The 12043-nt window shown below is 28.8% G+C and overlaps 1 protein-coding gene across 3 annotated transcripts in view; it reads left to right on the top strand.

Annotated features, from left to right (window-relative positions):
• Pur-alpha (Purine-rich binding protein-alpha) overlaps positions 1-11675 on the top strand; it is a 30235-nt gene extending 18560 nt beyond the window's left edge. The window contains exons 3-8 of one of the 3 annotated variants that reach the window (XM_018504451.1): positions 3172-3290; positions 6815-6917; positions 8458-8588; positions 8819-9046; positions 10959-11138; positions 11534-11675. In XM_018504451.1, the coding sequence (XP_018359953.1) occupies positions 3172-3290; positions 6815-6917; positions 8458-8588; positions 8819-9046; positions 10959-11138; positions 11534-11554 (782 nt within the window). In that variant the 3' untranslated portion in view covers positions 11555-11675. Of the gene's footprint in view, positions 1-3171; positions 3291-6814; positions 6918-8457; positions 8589-8818; positions 9047-10958 lie in introns of all 3 variants that reach the window. The other 2 variants (XM_018504449.1, XM_018504450.1) reach the window with 2 other exon arrangements.
• Positions 11676-12043: the final 368 nt, after the last annotated feature.

Here is a 12043-nt window from a genome sequence, read left to right as displayed (position 1 = left end):
GGGTCCGAGTTTTGGGGCCGAGTCTATGGAAGCTGAATTTGTTTAGCGATTTACATAAATATGATTATACACGAAAAGCCTGTGACACTAAATTTGAAAAAGAAGAATACGACTTTATGTTGAACGAAATTATTTGTTTAACGATTTCTGAAATGAAAGATTTCACACATAAAATTTATTGTACTTAAAATAAAGAAGTTGTTAGGAAGAAAACGAAGTGAATAAAAATGCAGTGATTATTTGTTAATGTAATTTCAATGAACTGTGAGTTTAGCAATGTAGTATAATTTTTAACTAAAGAAATAAAAAAGGGAGAAAAAGAGAGATATATTATATACAGGTGCACAGATTATCGTAGTATCGATAAAATGTTCAAAAGCAGGATTTTCCAGGGTGATCTTAGCCCCGTTCCAATTCCAAGCGGCCTGCAACAATTCAGTACGTAATATTGTACTCGAAAAACTACATTATATCGATTATTTGTTCTCTCAGTGCGACTTTGACACAAATCTCTAATTCCTTTCGTATGATCGATCTCTGAAATATCCTTAATTATTGTTTTTTTTTAAATTATTTTGTATTATATTTTAATCTTCTATTTATAATTATTTAAAAAAAAAACATTTTTAATTGAAAAAAAGAGAATAATTATTTATATATATATATATGAGTGTGTGTGTGTAATACATTTTTAGTACTGTAAACTGCACGCCGATTCGGTTTGTTGGACTTGAACAATAAATTGATTCTGCACAATATCATAAATTACATTGGCTGCATTCAGCAGAAGTTAGCGCTATACATTAGCGCATCAGGCTGTACTTTCAAGTATTGGAAAATTTTACTGAATTCTGTGTTTGAAAATTTTATTGAATTCTCTAAAATTACAATGGTAATTAGTAAAATTATAGTAATAATTAAGTGTAGTGTTCTATGAAATTAAATTATAAAATATAATAATAGCATTTTAAACTAATTCTGGTAAATATAAAAAGCATTATCTTTATTATTATTATCATAATTACTATTATTATAATTACTATCATTGCATTTACCCTTTCGACAATTATTTTAAAATTTTAATTGTAATCAAAATGTCATTTTAATCTATTTGATGACAACATAATTGAAATTACTAATAAACAGCAAATGCAGTTTTAAAAAATTTTTTATAAACGCCTTATTTGCAATATATTTATTAAGCAAACTGTAAATACTTTCTAGCAAATTGTAAATACGTTCTATCCACCATAAATAGCTTTAGTGAATTTTTATTCATTATTATAATGTCAACTGTATATAAAGATAATAGTAACTACATTATAATTTATATTGCCTTAATATATATATTTAGCACCGATTTCTGCTGTATGACAATTTGTAATGTGTTTTGGAAAGAATTATAATTGCTTAGTAACATATTTGAAAATAACAAACCGCTGGCAACCGTTTAACACAAAATCTTTCAACAGTTGCAAAGCTGCTTTTTTTGCACTGAACGCAGCCAATAATCATCAATTTTAATAATGTTAATAAGTATCTTAATTACTGAATAGTTATAGTAAATAATTTTCTTATGTTAATACAGTATTTGGCGTTAAAATAATCCATCATCAAAATTTGTCACAATTTTGAGAAATTTAAAATTAAAATAGTCAAAACAAAAATTATTTTTAAATACGGTCGACTCTTATTAAGTTTATCACATTGAGAAAAAGATACATTGAGCTATTGAATATTTTTAGTAACAGTTAACTTTTGAAAGTTGTTTCATGATTTCTCCAATAAAAAGACTACAGAAGTAAAAAAAAATACGCCAGTACATAAATGTATTAAAAAGTATGCAATGAAAATTTAAAAAATTTATGTTTCTTTAAAAGTTAACGTTAAAAATGAGTGAGATTAATACAGCCAATTAGTATTGTTACAAAAAAAGATCCTAAAAACCCTATGAAAATATATTCAAAAATTATTTGTAAAAATGGATGTGTTTATGAATGTAATTACTCAACAATTATGTGCAATAAACATTTAATGCATCTAAAAGTATATGCAGTAAAAAATTTTTGTTTAGTGCAGTGGATATGAATAAAACCAACATTAATTTTTTAATAGTGTAATTTTTGATGCTTGATTACACCTTCATAGTAAGTTTTTCCAATAGTAGTGATAATGAAAAATGGTAGTGATAATTATAAATTTACACAGTAACACAAACAATTATAATAGGCCTAAGTAAGACTTAGGAATATAATTTGAAACAGTAAAAATAAAAATACAGCTGGTACTTTATTCTGGAATTGAAAATATAAATATACCTTTGTATCACTCAAAGGATTAAATAGTGAATAAATTGAAAATTATCGAGTAATAATAATTATTAATATAGTTCTATAAAGTTCTTGATTAAAAAATAAATAAAATAAATAAGTAAATAAAATAAGTAAATAAATCCTAATGTTAAAAATAGACTTACAAGCCTGTTATGCGTATTTTCACTCCACGTGTCCTTTACTATTATTTACTAACTGTCAAGAGGAAGGGAGTATAATAAGGATAACTTCAACTCATTTTTACAAATGTTTTAAAGTAATCCAATTATTTTGTTTTATCCAAATTCTCTTTATTTATAAATGACATTCAGTATGTTATTTCTTGCTTATGACGTCACAAAACTAAAGGCCTATGATTAAACCAATAAGGTTAGAAAAAGAAACCAACAATAGAAATAGGATCGGAGCATGTGTGTGAGAAAAAACCTTTTTAATTAGAATAGTTTCTTAGGATAGATTACTTAAACACTTATTCAACTTTAATAAGTGTTTCTTGATTATGACGATCCAATATGGAGTCGCAGCGACTCGTCAAAAGCCTTAATTTACTTATGTAAAATTATATTTATTTGATATTTTTAAAAAGAATTTTTATTGGATTAAAAAGTGAAATTAATTATGCGTGTGTATTTCATTTATTAAATAAAATATTAAATAGAATGTCGTGCCAGAAATGTGATGTTGATGAAAAACAAAAGAAATATTTTAAAATTATTTTGTGGAATAATCAACATAATACAGTTCACTTCAATTTTGAGTTTAAATCTGCTAGTTTAGAACCACATAACGTGTAATAAACTGCTTAATAAATTAATGTACTTATTTGTGTATGTTGTAGGTCAGCAAGGCCAGCAGAGTGAGCAGGAACTGGCGACGAAAATGTTGCAAATTCAAAGTAAAAGATTCTACCTTGACGTAAAACAAAACAGACGTGGGAGATTTATCAAAGTTGCCGAGGTAACATCTTATCTTTTAATAGATAAATAATTCCTGACGTGTATAAAGACTATTTCATAGTACAAATAATAATAATAAAATATTAAAATTCAGAAACATAAATAAAGACAAACGAGCAATTGGGAATTGGCAGTGACCACGGTGCGTAGTACGCTTTGAAAAAGTTTTATCTTATACATAAATAAAATGTACATGTTCTTCAGCAAATAGAGATACTTAGAGGAAAGTCGCCGATACTGACATAGGTCTCTTAAAGTGACACCCCTTTATTTTTCGGAAACTATTGCACTTTATTAATACTAATAAAATCATGATCTGTTTAGCTAATTAAAGATGTACAAACTCATAATTCATAGGTTTATGGTTTGTTTCTATATCAAATCAGCTAAAAACGAATTCTACAAATGCGAAAATAAAATTCTTACGATTTTCTTTTGCAAATTGTGAGGTTTAAATAATAGTGACTATATTATTGATAATATTACGTCATTTTAAATACTTGTAGTTTCCGAAATAAGTTTTATTTATATTATTTTTTCTCTTAGTCTTTTCATAATACGATTTTTAATTTAAAATTGGGGTGCAGCGTAAACCGACACACCTGTCCGTAAAACAGATCATGAGCTAACTTAATCTTTATAATGTTGCTTTATAGTGTCAAATAAGTCTATTGGAGCTGAAGGCAATCGTGCATATATGGAACAACTCTAAAAAAACTATCGCGTTACATATTTGCATCTTGCAGAACAGCATAAAGTAAATATGCATATAATTCAATAAAAATATTTTATAACGAAGTAAAATGATTCTGAAAAATTTTATATACATTCACTTATAGGTACTTTATACAGATAATTCCTGTAAAAGAAAAAGAATAGACATACGTAGCATTACTGCCTACTGTGTCAGTTTTGGAGCCCATTTTGTCAGACGCTCATTTTTGCGTAACTTACGAAAAACTTAATTATTGCAAAATTGCTAACAGTATTATAAAAATCGCTTATACTATCTGATAGAAGACATTTTTTACTTTGTATTTTTTAAAGTTGTATTTTTACCTTTTGTTTAAGAAATATTGTCTAAAAATAAAGTGGTATGTCGGTATCGGTGACCTTCCTCTAACATCGATCCATGAAGTTGTAGACGAATAAATAAGATGTTACAAAAAATGACGTCAATACGGTCGTAATCATTGCGTGGTAATCAAGGAGGCTAGAAGACTGTCCTTCTTCAAAGCGTATTACACACTGGTCACTGTGTCAATTCTCAATTGCCCGTTTGTCTTTATTTATTTTTTTGAATTTATCACGGCAATTTCAATATTGTTACCTCTCTTTAAAATAGTTTTAAAATAGTTTAAAATATTTAAAAAAATATTTAAAAAATAAAATATTAAAAATATAATCTTGTAACAACAGGGAATCCCAGACACTTTGCATGACACTCGTTAATAGCAAATTCCTGAAATAATTCGAGACGAAATTTCTAATACCAATATATCGAGGTTATAGTAGTTTTTAAATGGAAAGGGTTTAAAGTTAATCAATCGAACTATCGCCAATCGTTTGTGCGCTTAAGCAAGACACATTGTATAATAATGACAGTATCTTCAAACATCAATCCCATTATAAAAATTAATGTTCAATATTAGTGAAAATCGATCGATGAGAATTAAACACGAAATGGATATTCTTGTGCATACATAGTTGCTTCTTATTTTTATGATATTTATACGTAAACTATTAATTATAGATGATAACAGCAACTGATTAAAAGGTAAGTATTGATTTTGTGAAACGTGATATATATCGAATTATGTCAAAGCTGTCACATACGAGTAAAGTGATAGTAGGGTAAAGCGAGGTAATTTGAATAACTTAAAAATTCCCCTTTAAGGAGAAAAATTTTTAATTGCATTTTTTTAATTCTACATGTTTGTAGAACTAATCTTTAAAGTGGTTTAAAAAAATGGTTTCGAGATAATAGTCATTTTCTGAGACGCGAGTTGTGCGCGACGAAAATGGAGCAGGTAGCGAAGGGCCGACTGCCGGAGTATATTGTGCTCATTTCAAGAGACCGGTTTCTATTCTGTTGTGTCGAGAATCTTAAGCCTCAGACATAATACGAGGGAATAGCAATAGCAATAACACGGTTTCAACCTATCAGAAATCAGATACACGGGAATACACAGATTCTGATAGGTTGAAATCGTGTTATTCCTATCGCTATCGCTAATCTCCCGCATTGTGTCTGGGGACAATTAGAATAAGTTGAGGGAACTGAAAAGAAGTAGACTTGTGGCTCTTACAGATAGCTCCACATACATAATATTTGTTATTTTGAAATTAATCTACAATCTCACAGCTTATTACGGACTAAAATAAGGAGAAATTGCGATTCTGTAGAAAAGATGGAAAAAGCTTTATGGAGTTATTATCATAAATAAACATTTCACTAATGGAAACTCAGTATATGTACTGTTCTGGCTTGGATAGCTGATATATACATATGTGATTTCTTTCCTATTGCAGTTTATTTTCTATTGCATTAAAATACTTTTTCATTAATAAGCATTGTAAAATTATTTATTTTTATGATGTTTATTATTAGCATTGAAGCAATTATTATTAATTAACTTATATGTTACATTTATCACATTTTTTCAAACAATACATTAATATAGTGATCTTTAAATAGATTTTGGATAAATTAATATAAAGAGCGCCTATTTAATCATGCACTATTCTATTTTTATTATGGATAAAAGATCGAAGTAATATTATAGTTCATATATTAATCTGTAGATTTTTACCATCTATAAATGTTTTTTTATCCTATTACCATTTTTTACCATATTATCATATCATTTTGTGACAGCTTTGACAGTTCGATGCGTATCGCATTTTAAAGTCAATACTTACCTCTTAATTTGGTATTTTTTAAATTAATTAATAGTTTATGTATAAGTACAATATGAATAAGAAATAACGACATATACACAAAAATATCAATTCGATAAAAAAAGATTGATACTTGAAGACACTATTACTACTGTTCAATGTGTCACGCTTAAGTGCGCAAATTTCCGACAGTTCTGTGGGCTAACTTTAAACTCTTCTCATTTAAAAATTATTGTAGCTTGACATTTTGGTATCAGGATGTCTTGAAATGATGTTAGGAACCTGCTTCTAACGGGTGTGACGTCTGGAACAACCTGCATGTACCAATTATACACAAATAGTTGCTTTAAAAATGTCTTGTTAATTTTAATTTTTGAAAATTTTATATTCAATTTACAAGTCATTTAAAATCTGTGACGATAAAAACTACGTTTGATAAAAATAATATTTATAATATTCATGGAGTGTATAATAATATTTTCAGCAAATATCTTTCGCAAACATACTTATTTCATTGAAATTAATATATAATCAGATAATAATACTATAATCTATATGTAAAATTTTCCTTTTTGATCATGTAAAATGAGTTATATAAATTTTTGAAATTGTTTTTTATTTCAGATTGGAGCGGATGGGAGAAGAAGCCAAATTTACCTGGCACTCAGTACAGCATCCGAATTTCGGGACCATCTGTCGACATTTAGCGATTTTTACGCATCTTTAGGTACAACATCTTTAATTAAAATCATAATACAATTGATTTAAAATTGTATTAGCTATGTCCAATATACAATCTCGTTTTAATTAATTACTATTTTTATCTTTGCAGAATAAGTCGAATTAAAAATATGTATATATTTAGATAAAAGTTGTCTCACATGGCACAAATATAGCAAAATTAACTTTCCAAAAAATTGATTTTTCATGATCATATGAATATTATGTTCATTTAAAAAAATAGAATTGTATAATTTTTAACTCGATTTTTTTAATGTGATTAATTATTTTATATATAAAAGTATTAAGAGATATCTAAAAATCTATTATATTTAGGTATTTTATATTTTATTCTGGCACACATTTAGACATAAAATATATAATTTTATTAATTATATTGATTTTTTGATATTTTTAACTGAATACTTTCATGCAGAATAATTAGAGAAATTATCATAAACAAAATGATACAATTTCATTTTTTTAATGACCATAATGTTTACACGACCGCAAAAAATCAATTTTTTCTGAAAATTGATTGTCATATTTGTACTCCATCAGGGTACATAATTTTTGTCTGAGCGTATTTTTAATTCAATCTTTGCAAAGATAAAAGGGTTAATGTGGGACATATATATTGTATACATGAGGCATAACTCACGTATACAATCTCATGATATTATATAAAGAGTTAACGTCTTATACATATAAAAATCAATTGAAAATAAAATTGTTTTGTATGAAGCTTTGTTTGAAAGAAAAATAATTTTGAAAATCCATCGAATACATGTACAATTGTATTTACTTTATATATTCATTTTATTCACTTATAAAAGACTGTGACATTTTTTTGTAAGGTGTGTTTCATTCCTTAAAAGTGCGAACATGCACGTATAAAAAAAATGTGTTCGTTATTTTCTATAAGAAAACAACATAAAGCTCGGATACTCAAAATCAGAGAAAAGTGCCTTTCCTTATTAATAATATTTACTTGAAGCAAAAAAAACAATATATTAGTATATCTTCATTATATCGTGTCATTGTGGTAACTCGATAGAGAAAGGAAAAAACAAAATAATAGAATAAATAGAAAATAATGATGTTTTAACAGTGTTTACAAACATTAACGCGAAATATTCGACAGTGGAATGAATGTTATATTTGTCTATTATATTTGTGTCCATAAAATTGTAGCAGATTGTATACATGTTCGACGAATTTTTAAAATCGATTTTCTCGAAAATGAATCCTTATATGAAGAAATTTATTTCATATTCTTTATTTATTAATTTTTATGTGAAGAATCATCCCTTTTTAGTTGGATCACAAATTACGCTTTACTCTATAAAATATTGTATTAAAACTTTATAGTTTGACATGTATTGAAAATATCGATATATTATAAAATTAATCCTTTTTTCTATTTACAATAATTTTCATCAAAACAGTATTGAGTTTATATTTACAATAATTTTCATCAATTATTGAGTTGTTATGTTTGAAAAAGATGTTTAATTCATTAATATCTTTGCTTGCTGGATAATCAGGTCCACCAAATCCGGAAAATGTGCCAGACGATGGAAAACTCAAATCAGAAATGATGGTGAAGGATAATAGACGATATTACTTGGACCTCAAGGAGAATTCTCGCGGCCGTTTCCTGCGGGTGAGTCACCCTGTATGTACCAGCCAATGTACTTACTTTCTACGCTAAGTCATAAGAAGACTCTGTCGGCTTTCATCTCAAGAGGTCTGCTTTTTTCGAAAAATGAAAAGATAAATAGAGTTCTTCTAAAATTGTTGATAAAATGGATTATCTAATATAATGATAATCTCGTCTTATGAATCCAAACGATACAATGAATTAGGACAGAAGATTTTGTGTAATATTTATGTTACTTTTCCCAGGTGTCGCAAACGATAACACGAGGTGGACCTAGGACTCAGATTGCAATACCAGCGCAAGGTATGATAGAGTTTCGTGACGCATTAACGGATCTTCTTGAAGAATTTGGGACGGATGACGGTGGCTTCAAAGGTGATTTACCGGAAGGTCGTTACATGCGCGTGGATAGCAAGAATTTCTATTTTGATATCGGCCAGAACAATCGTGGCATCTATATGAGAATTTCTGAGGTATACATAAATTATTTTCCTAAGAAACGAATAGATAAATCATTTGAAATTATTACCTATTTCTTGTTATATATATATATATATTTCTTCTTTTTATCCTTTATAATCTTTGTTTTATCAAAAAAAAAAAATCTGCTCGAATTGGTAGGTAGTCATCTTGAAATTATATATATGGGAAAAAGAACTCCTTTTTTTAAATTAAAATATTTATTTAGAATAAAACATGGAAAACATGATATTATCAGGCATTCAATTTATTGAGATTCACAATCAGAGGATTTCCATCAAAATTTTAGTTACTGGTTATTGCGAAGAATATTACTAAGCAATTATTAAACAAGAGTTTCTAGGTTTATATATGTGAACATACAACAAGAAAGGAAAGAAACAGGGTTGGCAGGAAAAGTTCAGTGGGTGGAAAAATCCAGGATAAATTCCAGATTTTACCGGTCCGGAGTTTATCCACTGGAATAATAAACTAATAAAAACTATAAAACTGCTGCTTTAAAATATAAGAACATAAAGATGATTCGGTATCGATGCATCTTTTTTTACTTGATTTATTCATTTCACTCTTCCTGTCTTCACTTTTACTTGAATTATCATCATCGTTCTTTTCAAACTTACTACACTTTTGAAGATGTTGTTTCAGTCGTGGAGCTTTTTCACTAACTAATGTTTCACAAGCAATACATTTCTGCTTAATAATGTTGTCAACTGTACAAGATTCAAAGCAAGCCCATACAGGGTCCTTTTATATCTTCCTCCTAATGTATTTTTACTCAAAATAATCAAATCTACTTATTTGATTATTTTTAATAGAAAAGACCAGGTTTTTTACCGATTTTTTCCGAAAAATATCGGTTTTTACCACTGGCATGGACTTTATCCAAAAAATGTGGACTTTTGCCAACCCTAGAAAGAAGGCCTTTAATAGTCAACCTGAATTTTAAGTGCTTAAATAATTCTATGTGAATTTATATATTACCTATGTAGTTATTTAAATATCGCGCCAAATTAATTTTTCGGTTTTAAAACGCAAACCAATTGCACTACAATAATAATATCATAAATTAAATTGCTTAGCAATTTATTAATTTGATGCTCATAGCATCTTATAAAGATCGTAATAATGCTGGATGACATTAAAATCCATAAATAATTGTATTGCAAAAAATACCTCGGCCAGGGATCGAACCCGGATCTCTAGCATTCCGTGCAAGTATTTTAAGCCTTTAGATAACCGAGGCCTCTATTTCCTAATTTTTATTTCATAATGGTAGATAGTTTTTGGTGTCATTTATTTACCTTTCTTAGCATAGTAAATAATACTTGATAAATTAAATTTTTATTAGGTGCATCGTTATATATTGAAATTACCCTATTCTTTTATAGAAATCTTCTTTTTTTCATAAGTCTATAAACACACTATTTACATTGATTTAACATAAAAGAAAAAAAATCCTATCCGTAACTATGATTCTACATTAGTCACAAACGATTGCGAGCTTGTTGCAATCAACTTGTGATCAATTGCAACTAATATAGAAGTTAAGGGTTGCGAGACGATATATTGTTTTAAAGGCAGTGTCATATTTGCATAATAAATGTTAATTATATTTATATTTTTTTACAGCAAAATTTTTGTAAGAAAAAAGACCTACAGCCCTTTAAAGATTATAAATGCTCTTATTAAAAAGTAATAAATTCAATTAAAAATACCAGAAATAGAAATGGAATCCTTTTTGGTTTGAGTAGATATTTAAAAAAATATTTAAGTTTATATTAATAAAAAAATTACATTTATTATTTTTTTTAATCTCAGCAAAATAAAAAGAAAACAAAATCAATGAGGTTTTTAATAAATATAACATACAACGGTAGAAAAAATGTATAAATTATTTTCTTATAGGTGAAGACGAACTTTAGGACAGCCATCACCGTACCAGAAAAATCCTGGGCACGTTTCCGTGATATCTTTGCAGATTATTGCGAGAAAATGAAAGAAGGCGGCGGTGGTGTCAGCAGCAGCAGCAGCGGTGGCGGAGGAGGAAATGTATTGTCTGAGGGGAAAGGCTCGGTGGTGGCACAGGTACCATCGCCATCCTCGAATACGCAGCCTAATCCCAATCCAAATTTAGACTCTCCCTTAATCAAGTGAAAAAGGCTTTAACTTAACTCGAACATTTGGGAATTATAACTCGTAAACTCGTTTTCAAGTCATTAAGCGAAGTAACGAAACTTGTCAGAGTCTATGCCATCGTCGTCATCGTCATTATTCATCGGCTATGACATCGACATGGTCATCAGAATTATCATCGGTATAATCATTGTTACACCATCATCGAGACCATTTATCGTCATCGTCACCTTCACCTGAGATAATGTCACCATCGCCAGGTCATTATCATCATCAACACACATCGTCATACTTGCCATTAAGCGCAAACACCAAAACTCGCCTGAAATATGACCATTATATCGCAGAGGGTATCAACTAATTGTTGAGTATATTCATATAATCACAGACTTGATAAAAAGAAAAGAAGAAAACGAAAAACGGATTTGTGACGTAGTTATTACGCATATTGTTTGCACGTGAAGACGAGGAAAGATGAAGAAGACGAGATGGAAAAGGGGTAGATGATGATGACGATGCGTGTATTTGCGTGTGTATGCATGTGCGTGTGTGCGCGTTCGCGCGCACCCGCGCGCGCGTGTGTGTGTGGAGTATGTGTGTGTACGCGCGCGCGCGCGCAGAGGGAAAATGAGTCACTGCCGCTCGTGCGACTAACGGGATAACACAAAAAAAAAAGAAAAGGACAAAAATACGCAACAACGGAAAATCGAGAGTATAATGATTATCGAGCGATATCTTTTTAGGCGAACTCGAGTTGCCATCGATTAACGTTATGAGTACTACCGTTCATTTCCTGGCTTTCCATAGACACATGATTTATTTAGTTTTTCACTAATTTTTTTCGTACATCTTTTCAA

This window comes from Trachymyrmex cornetzi, unplaced genomic scaffold, assembly GCF_001594075.2.
Source record: "Trachymyrmex cornetzi isolate Tcor2-1 unplaced genomic scaffold, Tcor1.1 scaffold169, whole genome shotgun sequence".
Classification (NCBI taxonomy): Eukaryota; Metazoa; Arthropoda; class Insecta; order Hymenoptera; family Formicidae; genus Trachymyrmex; species Trachymyrmex cornetzi.
This window is presented reverse-complemented; position numbering and strand designations above follow the sequence as displayed.